This window comes from Tetranychus urticae, chromosome 1 (assembly GCF_039701765.1).
Source record: "Tetranychus urticae isolate SD_2017Ah chromosome 1, NJAU_TeUrti_SD_1.0, whole genome shotgun sequence".
Classification (NCBI taxonomy): Eukaryota; Metazoa; Arthropoda; class Arachnida; order Trombidiformes; family Tetranychidae; genus Tetranychus; species Tetranychus urticae.
Genome location: NC_142958.1, coordinates 25661818 through 25677125, shown reverse-complemented (window position 1 = coordinate 25677125; position 15308 = coordinate 25661818). Strand labels below are relative to the sequence as shown.

General features: G+C 33.0%; 4 protein-coding genes across 5 annotated transcripts; 2 read left to right on the top strand and 2 right to left on the bottom strand.

The window, feature by feature from the left end:
- Window positions 1-358: 358 nt before the first annotated feature.
- On the bottom strand, window positions 359-4817 carry LOC107364485 (uncharacterized). Its single transcript, XM_015931838.3, has 4 exons — window positions 4589-4817; window positions 4270-4513; window positions 771-889; window positions 359-677 (listed from the first exon to the last, which is right to left on the bottom strand). The coding sequence occupies exons 1-4, from the start codon at window positions 4721-4723 to the stop codon at window positions 453-455; spliced, it is 723 nt and encodes a 240-aa protein (XP_015787324.2). The 5' UTR covers window positions 4724-4817; the 3' UTR covers window positions 359-452.
- On the top strand, window positions 977-2423 carry LOC112539218 (uncharacterized). Its single transcript, XM_025161552.2, has 4 exons — window positions 977-1180; window positions 1246-1678; window positions 1748-1926; window positions 1985-2423. Exons 1-4 carry the CDS (start codon window positions 1116-1118, stop codon window positions 2391-2393), a joined length of 1086 nt encoding a protein of 361 aa, XP_025017320.1. The 5' UTR covers window positions 977-1115; the 3' UTR covers window positions 2394-2423.
- A 3153-nt stretch (window positions 4818-7970) lies between the features above and the next one.
- Window positions 7971-9950, bottom strand: LOC149094840 (uncharacterized). 2 transcript variants are annotated; one of them, XM_015932005.3, is made up of 3 exons: window positions 9699-9950; window positions 8673-9035; window positions 7971-8318 (listed from the first exon to the last, which is right to left on the bottom strand). In XM_015932005.3, the coding sequence occupies exons 1-3, from the start codon at window positions 9831-9833 to the stop codon at window positions 8094-8096; spliced, it is 723 nt and encodes a 240-aa protein (XP_015787491.2). In that variant the 5' UTR covers window positions 9834-9950; the 3' UTR covers window positions 7971-8093. The 2 variants fall into 2 exon arrangements, with proteins under 2 accessions (XP_015787491.2, XP_025017095.2); XM_025161327.2 differs by having other exon boundaries at window positions 9669-9944.
- A 3619-nt stretch (window positions 9951-13569) lies between these two features.
- LOC107364581 (uncharacterized) lies at window positions 13570-14995 on the top strand. Its single transcript, XM_015932003.3, has 4 exons — window positions 13570-13927; window positions 14002-14364; window positions 14456-14510; window positions 14699-14995. The coding sequence occupies exons 1-4, from the start codon at window positions 13724-13726 to the stop codon at window positions 14866-14868; spliced, it is 792 nt and encodes a 263-aa protein (XP_015787489.2). The 5' UTR covers window positions 13570-13723; the 3' UTR covers window positions 14869-14995.
- The last annotated feature ends 313 nt before the right edge of the window (window positions 14996-15308 follow it).

Sequence of the window (15308 nt, the reverse complement as noted above, 5' to 3'; positions counted from 1 at the left end):
GATTAAATCAGAGATGAATAAGTGCACCGTATTTCCCCTTTTAGGTGCAGTAAAATATTGATTATTCTGAGTGATCAATTTTCGCACCCATAGTCAGGATATTTATAACTTTTAGATCAACTTAAACTCACTATTACTCGCAATATTTACATTAACTCGAGAAAACCTAATCTATTACAACTAATCTATAAATACAATTTTCATAACAATCATGCAACATCAGTCAGTGCAACGAAGCAAATCAATGACCAATGATGAAACTCAGAGTTGAATGCGAGGGACGAATAAAATGGTCAGACCGAGATCAGAATTATGAGGATTCGAAATAAAGTAAAGAGTTAACTTTCAAGCGGTGAAATTTTTCGTTAAAAACTTTATTTAGTACATTAAGACAACATAGTTTCAATAATTGTAATAAAAATCAATCTAGAAATAACGATAACCAGAAATGTCTACCAAGGGACAGTCTTTCCTTCATAATCAATGAAGCAACCATTATTTTCAGCATTAAGAGTCGAGATGGTTTTTATCATATTAGAAACAGCAAAATCCGTTTCGAGAATCGCATGGGGTCCACCAAGTTCAGTTTTGACCCAACCAGGAAACAACATTACACTAGTAACACCATCCTTCTTGATATAATCAGCATATGTTCGAGTAATTATATTGATAGCAGCCTAAAGTTAGACAAGAACGATTAATATTGACGTGTCTAAATAAACCTGCTAATCGCTAATTATTTGTTATTAGTATGAATTTTTCAATATTACCTTGCTGGCTCTGTAAGCAGGGAAGCCTCCAAGTATCTCACTAGTACATTCAATACTTCCAGCGATGGATGACATGAGAATATATAACTTTCTTTGAGAAACTTTGATGAGAGGAATTACCGTATCGACGCGTATTATAGCGCGGCGCTTCAAAATGCAAATTCGCGTTTATAAGCGCAAAGTTTACTCAATAGAGGCGCTGGGGGGCTTATAATCGCGTCTCTAGTTTTTACCATATAAACCGGTTTTAAGCGTCTTGTTGACAGTTTCATTGTTTTATTTTCAACAAACACTTTATTATATTGTTTTATTTTGTGAAAATTTTAATTTGTGCAAATTTTAATTATGGTTTACCGGTCAACCGATCTCATTCAACTTTTTGATCCTTCCGAGGAGTCAATGGTAAAAATGTAAGTCATTTTTTTATTCTATTTATATTGTGTATATTTTAACCTTATTTTTACCGGTTTTTTAGCTATCGTAAATTAGCATTGAATTTCCACCCTGACAAGAATCCTGACAAACTTATTGCGGAGGAACTGATGAAAATGATCAACCATCATTACCGGTTAATTGAAACAAATGATGACGAGACTCTGGACCGATATCCAATTTTTGTTTCTAAGTATTCTGATGGTCAATGCCATACAAGTCAACCGGTCATTTTGCAAGAGGGAAAAAACATACAAACCCAATTTGGTCAAGTTTTCGGAGTCCCAAAAGAGGAAATCATCGGTTGGACTGGCATTATTCGACCATGGAGCCATGTTACTGTCGTTATAAATTCTGAACCGGTGAAAAAATCTGACAACAGAACTGATATTGATTTTATCAAAGATACATTTTTGGACCGGTTGTTAACTAAAGTCAATAATAATATGCTTCTTCGTGCTATTGAAGAATTTTTGGTAAGTTTTATATAGAAATTTTTTGGCTTTTAAACTCTTTTTTGACCGGTTATTTTTTACTTTTAATAGGTTATAGGTAAAATGTCTCTGAAAAATTACCTGGATAAGAGGACAGGTATAGCCAAAATAAAACTGGCATCAGATTTCGAAATCGAAATCAAAACCGGTAAAAATTTAAATAACAGAGATTTGACTTTTGCCAAGTTTTCTTTCTTATTGGGTGAAATAAATAGAAATTTTGTAAAAAGGTAAGTTTTTAGACCGGTCTATAACAAAATAAATAATTTTTTTTATCTTTTTTTTCAGTGGTCAGAATTGGAAACTGCCTGGATTATCTAAATACATAATACCTAACCGGTCGTTGCCTCAAGATTTCGCCGTTTGCCTACATCACGGAATCCAATTCTCTTGGAACTTGGTTGATAATGAGGCCGATATAAATAAATCAATCTATTTGGCGATTCAAGCGATGGAAATGATTTTTATAAATATTAACCGGTTAGGATCGAATCTTCCGCTTCTCTCATCAGCAGCAAGTCTAGAGATTATTCCTCGCGATCTCAAAACTTGGAACGAAGATTTAAGAAAATATATTGGATACGACCGGTTGAACTCATTTGAGACAAAAAATAAGATTTGGCTTAAAGAAACTCTTTTTAATATCAAATTCAAACCGGCAGATCTTCGCGTAACCGGTTTTGAAGATTATATTTAATTTCATTGTAATTTCAATTTTAACAAAATAATTGGTCATAAAAAAATATTTTTATATCAATAAACATCTTTTTTCTAATCAAAATCTTCTGGTTCTTCGTCACTTACACCGGTGGGATCATTTTCCTCGTTATTTAAATTATTACCGGTTATTAAGTCCAACAGTTGGATATGAAATCTTTCGCTTTCATCCTCATCGATGATGCCACATTTATGATAACTTTCCTTTATCATTTCAACCGGTACAGCATCCCAGGCAGCTTTTGTCCACTGACAAACTTGATGATAACTGGCGTGTTTTCTGTTACCAGAACGTGTGTATTCAAAAGGACCGGTTTCCATCCATTTTTGCCATTCTGTTCTCATGTGGCTTTTGAAACATCGGTTGTAAACAACATCGGCTGGCTGTAAAAACTTAGTCATTCCACCAGGTATAATTGCAACTTCAGTGTTGTTCAACCGGTCAAGTTTGCCTAGCATTGTTGAATCTTTGTGAACATTAAATGAATCCATCACAAGAACAGTGCGTAAATTGGATAACCGGTGATTGATATTTGCACGTATGTGGTCTGGTCGCTTGCACCAAACCTTTGATCTCCACTTTTCCATTACTTCAGTGTTCATGGATCCATTTTCTGAACCGGTCATGATGATACCTTCAACTTCAGGTTCCTTGGCGATTCGCCTATTGGATGCTTTGAAAATTACCATTGGTGACAATTTTTGACCGGTAGAAAGAGTAGCAAGAACAACAGTAAATCTAGTTTTTTGATGATTTGTTGTTCTAACAAAGATACTCCTGTTTCCAACAAAATCATATGTCCGGTTCTTTGGGGAGTCAAACCATACTGGCACTTCATCCATGTTTCCATAAATCAACCGGTTCGAAGAAGAATATTTATTTCTTAAATCTCCTATGTATGATAAAAACTGTATTGCTAAATCTCGAGCATCAACCGGTACGTTTTGCCCAATACTTGTAGGGGTCCTCAAGCTTAAATTATGCCGGTTCAAAAATCGAGACAACCAACCGTTTGAGCAAGTAAACTGAATATCAATGCCCATAGAAGTTGCTAACCTCCTAGCCTCTGATTTCAGGTGTAACCGGTTAACTGAAAGTCCTCGTTCCCTTCGAAGATTGAACCAATTCTTTAGTTCATCTTCTAACTGTGGCCATTTTCCTAATCCAACCGGTCTGATTCGACGAATCGTTCTCATGGTTCCTTTACCATTCTTTTGGTCCATTATAAGTTGTTTTTGCTGGCGCCACCGGTAGAGATTTTTTCTTGCAATTTTCAATTTTTTAGCAGTTGCATTCAAATTACCGGTCAATGAATCCATAACCTTAAGTGCTTCCAACTTTTCATCCAAAGTATAACTCCTTCTTTTGGGGTTAGACCGGTTTATTTGAGAATTTGAAAGTACTTCTCGGTCTGGTTCATTGTCAGTTGAACCATCAAATTCCTCGAGTTGATCATGGTCAACACAAACCGGTGAATTAGAGTTGAGATCCAATGCAGCAATGTTGTAATATAACTCGTTATCTGTAGAAAAGAATTTTTATAAAATTAGTCGTAAATCGGTTAAGTTAGTGTAAAATTAAACACTTACCTTGTTGCGGACCGGTACTTGATTCCATAATCGGTTGAATTTAATTTAAAGCACTTTAACTTTTTTTAATAAACACAGAGGTTAATTTATAATTTCGATTTGACTAGAAAAGCTAACTTACGAAAATATTCTCTTTTAACCGGTTAATGTAACATTTTTTTCTAAAAAGCCCCCCTTGAGTTGACGCGTGCGCATATTTAAAAATGTGCTTATACAATCGATCACTCACTTTTAAGCACAGCGCCATAATACGCGTCGATACGGTAATTTTCTGGCTAATACGTAGGGACCGATCACATTGACTTCGTAATTTTTCATGAACTCTTCAGGCATGGCTTCATCAAGAGGTGTCATGATTGCTATTCCAGCATTGTTTATCAATATGTCCAAACCCGAGCTACCAACAATTTTTTCAACTTCAGCATAGAAAGCGTCAAAAGAGTTGTAATCAGTTACTTCCAGTTTCAATATGTAAACATTATTGCTGGCTTTGGCTATTGCTTTCAATTGCTAAATGATAATGAAAATGTAAATCACAAAGAGTTACTTTAAATGTACAAAGAAATCGAATCTGTGTTTTCTTACCTTAGCAGCATCTGGGTCTCTACATGTGGCAATAATATGAGAGATTTTAGGTTCCAAGGAAGCTAGTTGACGAACAAGTTCAAGACCAATTCCTCGGTTAGCACCAGTTATAAGAACAGAAGAAACATTAAGCATTTTAGTAGTTGTATTGACGGTTGATTGTGATTCACAATAATATAAATGTTGACTTCAGTTTTGGTTTAGTTTGAAGAATGAAAGCTTCAATTAGAAATCAAACGTTTTTATAGTTGACTTGGATAGCATTGATCAGTTCATAATTAGATTATATCTGATTCAAGTAACATTTAATCAGATGTGCTGAATTATGTTGGGTGCATTTATACATTGTAAAGTGAAAGAAAGATTGAAGTACCGTTGTAACCAATATTTTCAAATTAGGGCTCTATTGATAGCCAGTGGTCGGAGGATCTTTTGTATGTAGGACAATCCTTTCTAGTCCAGCCCTCGTTCATTTTAAATTTGAGATTATCCATGAGGCTTTTGCGAAATTTTTGAGCTTACTCTTGATTATTTTGATTGATTACTCGGAATCCTGACCGACACATCCAATTAAATTAACTTAATCATTTAATTGACTCTTTTAGTTCCCACTTGTGTTAATTCAATAACTAACCGCTTTAAGAACGCCCTGAATTATGAGTTTAAAAAGTTATTGCAGATTTTTTTTGAATAATACGAGCTTGCAAGATCAGTCTAAAAAATCGTTAATGCTGAATAACTTTTGTATTATAATGCGGATTGAACTCAGATTCAAATCAAGTATTGACTCAAGTTTGGTCATTATCTCCTGAAAATTTCAGCTTTCTAGCTATAAAGCTTAATAGAAATTCGAATTCAACTATTTGTAACATAATTTTTCCTCATAGCTTACTAGAAAGGATGAAAAATCAAGATCCAAACCAATCAATATGTGAATGCTATTCATGAACTGAAAGATCATACTAATTGAGATTGAATTGTCAGTGTTCAATTTGATTTTTTGGGTCTTATTCGCCGTATTTTTCCTTTTAGGTGACTTTAAATATTAACTGGTTCAATATTTGATTCTTCTGATTATTCTGTGGTCCAGTAACCCAGTTAGTAGTCCAGTAACACCTTGCCTTTGTTTAAATTCAATATTACTCACAATTTTTACATTAACTCGAGAAAACTTAATCTGCATTCAACAATTTTCATAACACAACATCTTTCAAGTTTTTAATATTTGGTGTCAAATAAGGCTCTTTTTTGTTTCTTGCTACTAGCACTTATCCGATTTGAATGATATATAGAGATGATTGGATAAAGTATGATGAGCTAATACATGCTTTACTAGGTTTAATTTGTATATTCTTGGTAAGATTTATCATGATTTATCATGTTCTATCGAATAATATCCATCTCATTTCAATCAGTCTTGCAATCAATAAATTTATATGATAAATATCCTAAAAAAACTTTGATTCATTTATTTTAACCGATTAAATATTTTGACTCATCAATTTTAATTGTAAATTGGACTTATCCTTTATGCTAGAGATATTGCTTTTAAGCATCAAATTTAAACCATTAAAGAATTTTTCTTATTAACAATTAATCTTGTAAAACATTATTAATTATTAGTTTAGCATCTTATATTTAAAATAAAATTAAAATTAGCCCTGAAAAATAGCTTTGAATATAATAGATTCCTCATTAAATTCATCCCTATCAATGTCTGCGTATTTCTCGTTGCAGTAACAATAGTGAGGGAGTTATGAGCAACAAGGAACACAATTTTTACGCTCCAAACACTAAGCAGGTAATCATTTTATTAGTAAATTAACTGTATTTACTGGCTCATAATTTCATTAAATATCCTAAAAAATTTTGATTCATTTATTTTAACTTGATTATCTAACTTAACTTTGACACTCATTTGTGTTAACTTTACGTGCATCTCAACGTTTGACAAAAAATCTGAACATTTTTCGTTCTTCTTCTTGTGCATCAATTAAGATGCTATTTAAGGCACAGGAAACATTATTATTTTCTCTAAATAATAACCCAACATTGACATTGCAAAATAGAATTGAATTGAATCATCTGTTAGTCTTATAATATTACAACTTGTTAATAAATCTGCTCTATTTTCTGATATTTTACAGTTTCTGTTTTTGTTTAAATTATGGAGCAACGAATCAAAAGGATGGTTGATGGTGAGATGCTCCAACAAATCCTGGCTGCATTAACAACAATCCAAAAACATCATTTAGCAAATGAAGAATTCATCTGCATTATGCAGAAGAATATCAACGTGGCCTTTGTTGTGAAAAAGTTAATATCATGTCGCCCTGATGAAGTGTATGAAACGATTTCAACAATGAACTGTTTAACAGGAACGTTTGACTAGAGTGAAGATTTTAAAAAAGACTTAGTTTTGGTGCTCTCTATTTTAAATCAAACTCCTCAATTTCACTCTGTCAAACTTGATGCCATCCAGTTAGCACTGACAAAAAGTGTTTTGGAAGTTCCTAAGCAAGATCAAGTTCCAGATTGACCTAAGCAGTCCGATCGTCGAAAAAATGGACCTTACTGAACCCATCACCATTGCTTTCATCATTTATGATGCTGAGTGGTGTCCAGATCATTTCAGGAGAGAGGCCCATCGAACGTTGGAGAGAGCAAAATCCTAGATTGAGTGCGAAAGGTTACCTTACACTCAGACCATTGCGCTCAAGTGTGGAAGTTGCAAGAGTTTTGAATTTGAGTGAAAAGATTATTCTTCCTGTAATCGCTCACCATTGGCTTTTGCAGCAGAAAGGTTATCTTTCAAAGGACGAGCAAATAGAACTGATAAAATATTTGGAAAAGTATCCATCTGGAGAACTATGGCTATCACGCAACAAATCGAATGCTGGATTTAAAAATTTGATTTTCGTTAAAGGTCCAACTATAATGGATCTCGAAGTAACAGTTGATGCTACTCGTGCAAAGAAAGCTGTTTTTATTCAAAAAACTAGATTTTGTGAAACATGTTTCTTAGTCTATGGCAAAAGGCATTTACCATCAGATTGTGTCAAGTTTTTGAGAGCTGATAAATGGTGGACTTTTAACCAATCTTCTCTGATTTTGTTGAATTTCATTGTGCCTCAAAATTTTTCACACCGTCTATTATTATTTCTAACCGTCTAACATTTAATAAACATTCAATTTAATCCATTCATAAATAAAGATGTGATTTTTGTTTAACTAGAATAGATTTTATTCTGAGGTAGATAAAATGAGGAGAGCCAAATGAGATGCAAAAAAGATAGAATTTGATAGTATGTGATAAAATAGTATAAAACAAAGAGTAACCTTTGGCCCTCCTTGTTAAGCGAAATAAAAACTGATAGGTAAATAAAATCAATAATTTTTGTTAGTTTTATTTTTAATGCATCAAAACTTTATTTAGTTTCAAAAACTGTAATAACAATATATTTTGAAAGATCTGTTATAATTGTTATTACATAATCAAAAATGACTACCAAGGCACAGGCGTTCCGTCATAATTAAAGAAGCAACCATTATTTTCAGCATTAAGAGTCGAGATGGTTTTTATCAAACTAGAAACAGCAAAATCCGTTTCGAGAATCGCATTGGATCCACCAAGGTCAGTCTTGCACCAACCAGGACAGAAGATTACACTAGTGATACCATCCTTCTTGATATGATCAGCGTATGTTCGAGTAACTATATTAAGGGCAGCCTGGAGTTGGAAAAAACGATAAATATTGACGATTAAAAATATTGAATAAATAAAACCCTACTTGAATTCACACACCCACACCTTTTTTACAGCTCAAAGAAATCTATTATTACGCACTACAAACCGATGCGCTTTGTTAAACGATACCTGTGGCTGGTAAAATTGAACTATTATTTCCTAATACACACCACGAGAACTCAGTCCAAAATACTTTAAATTGTTCAATATTTCAGTTTTCAAAATTTCAAATTTGGTATGGAAAAATACTCTATTCTTTTACTTAAGTTGTGTGCTTTGGAAATTTTGAGGATGATGTGGTCTCAATCAGAACTTGAATGAATACTTCAATATTACCTTGCTGGCTCTGTAAGCAGGAAAGCCTCCAAGTATCTCACTAGTCCTTTCAATACTTCCAGCGCTGGATGAAATTGCAATAATCAACTTTCTTTGAGAGGCTTTGATAAGAGGAGTAAATTTTCTGGCTAACATATAAGGTCCGACAGTATTGACTTCGAAATTTTTCATGAAGTCTTCAGGAGTGACTTCATCGAGATGTGTAGTGATTGCTATTCCAGCATTGTTTATCAATATGTCCAAACCCGAGCTACCAACGATTTTTTCCACTTCAGCATAGAAGGCGTCATAAGATTTGTAATCAGTTACCTCCAGTTTCAATATATGAACATTATTGTTGGCTTTGGCTATTGATTTCAATTCCTAAATGATAATAAAAATGAAAATCCCAAAAATTACTAACAAGGGAAGTGAGGGTAGTGGTACGGTCAGAATCGAATAAAAAGTGTATAATTCTATTGGTCATGATGAAAATAGTTGGTTACCGTACAAAGTTGAGAACGCAATTGTCCTTTTCTACCTCGAAATTCGATCATTGCTTCTCAAAGCGCATAAAGCCATAGTGAATATAATAATAAATTTTGACTTTTCAACAAACCAAAAGTTTACCTCTGTTGTAAGCTACACAACTTCAGCTTACCATTGAGGTTAACTTTGCCGAAACTTGACGACTTCAACCTTCGACTCACAAGCAAAATTTTATCTTATTTCAACATGATATTTGAATATGTAATTCAGATTGAGTATTGAGAGAAAAAATCAATGATGATAAGGATTGGAAGGTGACGCGAGTTGAAATTCATGATTATATTCACTATGGCTTTATGCGCTTTGAGAAGCAATGATCGAATTTCGAGGTAGAAAAGGACAATTGCGTTCTCAACTTTGTACGGTAACCAACTATTTTCATCATGACCAATAGAATTATACACTTTTTATTCGATTCTAACCGTACCATCACCCTCACTTCCCTTGTAAGAATGTATTTTAACGTACAATCAAATACATGTAGCAGTGTTTTCTTACCTTAGCAGCATCTGGGTCTCTACATGTGGCAATAATATGAGAGATTTGAGGTTCCAAGGAAGCTAGCTGACGAACAAATTCAAGTCCAATTCCTCGGTTTGCACCAGTGACAAGAACAGAAGAAACATTAAGCATTTTGGCTGTTGTAACGACGGTTGTTTGTAATTATCGATGATAAAAGCTGACTTAAGTTTTGGGTTAGTTTGATTTGAAAAATGAAAACTTCAACTAGAAAGAAAATGTTTTTATAGCTTACTTTAATGTCATTTAATCAGTTCATGATTAGATTTATAGCTGATCCAAGTAACATTTAATCAGATGAATTCTGTTAGGTACATTATACATCATAAAGTGAAAGTCAGAATCACGTGCTATTGTACTAGGAAGGATAAAAAACAAGATTCAAAGCAATCAATATTTGAAAGTTATTTATGTACTGAAAGATGAAATAAATTGACATTAAATTGACGGTGTTTATTGTAACTTTCAGGCTTATTTTGCTGTGATATTGGTATAAGAAACCAATCTTGTTTTCTCACCTTCATATTGATTTTTGAGAACTATTTAGATACCGTAGCCAGTGAAAATTAGCCGACTAGCGAGCCACTCAACTACTTTAGCGAGTCTAGTCGTGGGTTGAACAGCTAAAATGGCTAATAGCCAAGTGCTGGCTAAAGGCTTAAGCGACTTAAAAAGTTCAAATTCTACCTTTTATTTGAAAAAAGAAGCTTCAGACAATTATTAATGGCAAAATTTTGCAAAATGAAGAATAAAAAAGGCTCCAATAATAATTCAAATTAATTCACTTTGTTTTAAGAACGTTTAAGTTATGGAAACATTAGATCGAGCCACAATAGTTGATCAGATGTTTCACATATTTTCCCCTCTAAAGCCCCCAAAAATTTCGATTTTGTGCTAAAATTAGCTGCGCTTAGCCGATAGTTAGCCAATAAACTTGTTTCGCTCGCTAGTCGGCTAAAGTCGACTTTAGTCACGCTTTATCGGCTTTATTGGCTTTTTAGCCGATTACTAGAGTGTCGGCTGACTACGGTATCTAGAACTATTCAATCACTACTTGAGATGCTACAAAATTAGGTAAGGTTGAAGAAACATCCGTAAGCTCACTTCTCTTCTCATCAGCCACAGCTAATTTCGGCTCAAGCCGAGTGGCTAATTAAAAAAACTTAATATTAAAGGGTTAAATTTAACAATTAAGTTTGTTGTTACCCCAATTGAAAGAGAATAGTATTCCCACATGCTCAGCAAACTTAAATCACTTCTAAATTTCAGTTTTGCTAATTCAATGATCAATTGATGCAATTTCATGTTTACAATACATTACTGACTTGGAAATGATTTCCGAGTCTTAGAAAATGATTCTTAATTACTAGATGATCTTAATATAATTGACTAGATTGAATATCAAAGTTAATTGTTAAATTTAACCCTTAAATATTAAGTTTTTTTAATTAGCCACTCGGCTTGAGCCGAAATTAGCTGTGGCTGATGAGAAGAGAAGTGAGCTTACGGATGTTTCTTCAACCTTACCCAAAATTACATAATTGATATTGAATCGGAATTTTTCAATCAAATCGATATTTGTCAATTTATCGATTCCTGGTGTTTTTTGTAAATTATAATAATTTAAATGATTTGGAATTTTTGACTAAAAATTTTTTTGATTTTATGCGATTAAAAACATTCAATTGAATGATTTTCAATAATTGTCGTAGTTTAGAACAATTAGTTTTCAAGAAAATTTTTCAAAAATTTCAATTAAAAAGTCAAGATCATTTATATTGCTTCATCAAGATTAGAACCCAAAATCTCTCATAAAAGAAGGTGAAAACAACCAGAAATACCGGGCGTTTTTTTTCATTTTACGCCTTCATGCAGGCATAACTCACGAACGGTTAGTGCTACAGACTTCAGACTTGAACCATGAGCTTATCCAGATTGCACAACGATAAGTTCAAGTGCTCAAGGTTATTCAAGGTCAATTCTTTATTTGACCTCTAATTGACATTGAGAGGTCATTTTCTGAAATCGCAAAATTTTTCTGACCCGATAGTGTTAGTTACATGTTCATAACTCATACCATTGGAAAGATGGAATGAATTTTTCCTGATCAACTGAATGTTAAGGGATCACCCATATCCTTTAGCCAGTATGAGTTATGAACATGTAACTAACACTATCGGGTCAGAAAAATTTTGCGATTTCAGAAAATGACCTCTCAATGTCAATTAGAGGTCAAATAAAGAATTGACCTTGAATAACCTTGAGCACTTGAACTTATCGTTGTGCAATCTGGATAAGCTCATGGTTCAAGTCTGAAGTCTGTAGCACTAACCGTTCGTGAGTTATGCCTGCATGAAGGCGTAAAATGAAAAAAAACGCCCGGTATTAGTTGCCTTGTTAAAAAACAATAATCTTTACCTTTTATAGCTGGAAATAGCTTGTATTGTTTGGAAATGAGCTCAACTTGACCACTAGATTTAGGAAATTAATTCATGACATTTTCAACGGGGTCATCTTCTTGCTGAGGACTGTCGATATTGAAGAGGTTGCATCTGAAAGATATTGAACATCTATGGTAGAAAAATTAATTTAAAAATTATTATCATCTTTTGAAAATTTTTGAGAATGTAAATGTGACTTTAAATGAGCCAAGATATTAAAATCTAAAGGATTTAAAACCACATTAGCGTGATAGCTCAGAGTTGTGAGTAAATATTTGCTGACCGAAATTTTATATTTGGCATTTTTTGTAAAATATTAAAAATGAACTTTTCCTAGCTAAGTTGATACACCAAATCAAATTAAATCTGTTAATTTTTTCTACAGATAGCCTTCTGAATGACAAATTTCGGATAAGTAATTTAGATTTAAGACACTTTCAAAGTATCTCCAGAATAAACTGTCGACCCAAATAACATTTAATCAGTTCATGAATAAATCTCGGTAATTTGACGGGTATAACTAAAGTAGAGGTGCACAATAAGTTTATCATTCATCCAACTTTCCAAGAATTATGTTGAGTTCAGTATAAAGTGACAGTCAGATTGAGATAATTTTGTACTAGAAATTATAAAAAACAAGATTAAAAGCAATCAATGGAATTTATGAATTGCCGGTGTTTATCAAGATTGTTAGTCTTATTCACTGCGATATTGGATAGCAGTGCCATTTTCTTACCTTTATAATGTTTGTAAAGAAGTAGTTCAAGGTATTTTTTTCCTGGACTACTCTGAATCTGACTAAAAAACTTGTAAAACTACAACTCTGTCTGTCTGTCTGTTTATGGCTAGAACCAGAGATAAACAATTGCCTCGTATTTCCCATTTCATTTTGAGTAAAATATTGATTGGTTCAATATTCGATTCTTAATTGTTCTGTGTAATCAATTTTCTAATTTACAATGGATGATCTATTGGTCACCGTCTTTTACAATCGAGCAATTCTTTCAATCTAGCGAATCAGAACACTCAACAGCTTTAGGTTGATTGATAATTGCATCATTGATTTGTTGATTTGTTTTAATTTTCGATTTTTTGTTCAATTTTCTATCCTCAAATCTTGATTTTATTGAAGATGGTTCTATAATGTTACTAAATGATACTATTAGGAACAATTAATAACAATTAAATCTTGATAAGCACCGGCAATTTATTGTCAATTTATTTCATCTTTCAATTCACCAATAATGTACACATGTTGATTACTTGTAATCTTTTGTTCATTCAATTATTCATTCTAATTGTCCCTTTAAAATGTACCTAAGCATTCATGAACGATTAAATGTTACTTGGTCGATATAATCTAATTATGAACCGATTAAATGTCATTTGAGTTGACTATAAAAACGTTTGCTTTCGAGTTGAAGTTTTCATTTTTCAAATCAAACCAACTCCAAACTCAATATTATTATTATTGAGAATTACAATCAACCTTTGACTACAATCCAAATATTCAAAAAATTGATTCTAAGTTGATCATTGATATACTCGTTTCATCAGAAAAAAATGTTTCGTTCAATTATACTTTTAGCCTGTTTGGCTTCAACTTTTGCAAGTGATGCCACCCATAACAACATGCTCAATGTTTCTTCTATTCTCATCACTGGAACAAACAAAGGAATTGGTCTTGAATTCATTCGTCAACTAGCTTCACTGGAACCTAAAATTCCGAATATTATTGCTACTTGTCGAGACCCAGATGCTGCTGAGGTAAGAGATTAATGATTCTATACTTTGAGATGCATTTAAATAATTTTGTGACTTTAATTTTCATTATCATTTAGGAATTGAAATCAATAGCCAAAGCTAAAAATAATGTTCATATTCTGAAACTGGATGTAACTGATTACAATTCTTTCGATGCCTTCTATGCTGAAGTTGAAAAAATTGTTGGTGAATCAGGTTTGGACATATTGATAAACAATGCTGGAATAGCGATCATGGCACCTCTTGATGAAGTCACTCCTGAAGAGTTCAGGAAAAATTTCGAAGTCAATACTATCGGACCCTACATGTTAGCCAGAAAATTAACTCCTCTTATTAAGGTTTCTCATCTAAAGTTTATTATTGCAATGTCATCCACCGCTGGAAGTGTTTCAAGTACTAGTGAGATACTTGGAGGCTTCCCTGCTTACAGAGCCAGCAAGGTAATATTGAAAAATTCATTCTAATAACAAATGATCAGTGATTTATACGTTTATTTACAAACACAATATTTATCGTATCTTTCAACTTTAGGCTGCTCTCAATATGGTTACTCGAACCTACGGTGATCATGTCAAGAAGGATGGTACATTTGGTTTCCAGATGCTAATTGTGTTAAAATTAGGATTAACGCAAATCCAATTGTTGCTACTTTGCTTAGTCTAATCCATAGTAAGGCAATCAACAGTTTTTGACCTCTTTAGTTGCTGAATAATCATTTAAATTGAAAAAATATGGCAATCAGATGCTGGTCTTAATGCTATTGAACACAGTGTATTACTAGTGTAATGTTGTTTCCAGGTTGGGTCAAAACTGAGCTTGGTGGACCCGGTGCAGTACTTGAAATCCCCTTTAGTGTTGGTAATATGATTAAAACCATCTCCACTCTTGATGCTGAAAATAATGGTTGCTTCATTGATTATGAGGGAATCACTGTCCCATGGTAATGGTGCCTGATCATTTTGGATTATTACAGTTCACAGAATAAATTGTTATTGTTATTGTTGAAAATGTAACGAAATTAAAGCTCCAATACATCAATAATAAAGTTATTAATTTACGTAAATGAAAAAATCGTTTTTGGTTAATTTATTGAACGCTGATTTAATTTTTGCGAGTTAATGAAAATATTGGAGGCAATAGTTGTAGTAAATCTGACTACTGAATATGATCAATGGACGTAGGAATAGATCTCACAGACTAATCAAGCGAATCAAATATTGAGCCAATCAATATTTTACTCCAACTAAACAGAGATCTTAAAATTTTATAACAACAGATACAGACTATAGTCATATTATATAATGAATATGAGACAGATATTATTCAAATTCAGGCAGAACTGAATAGTCCAGGATAAAATACCTTGAACTAATTTGCTACAAAG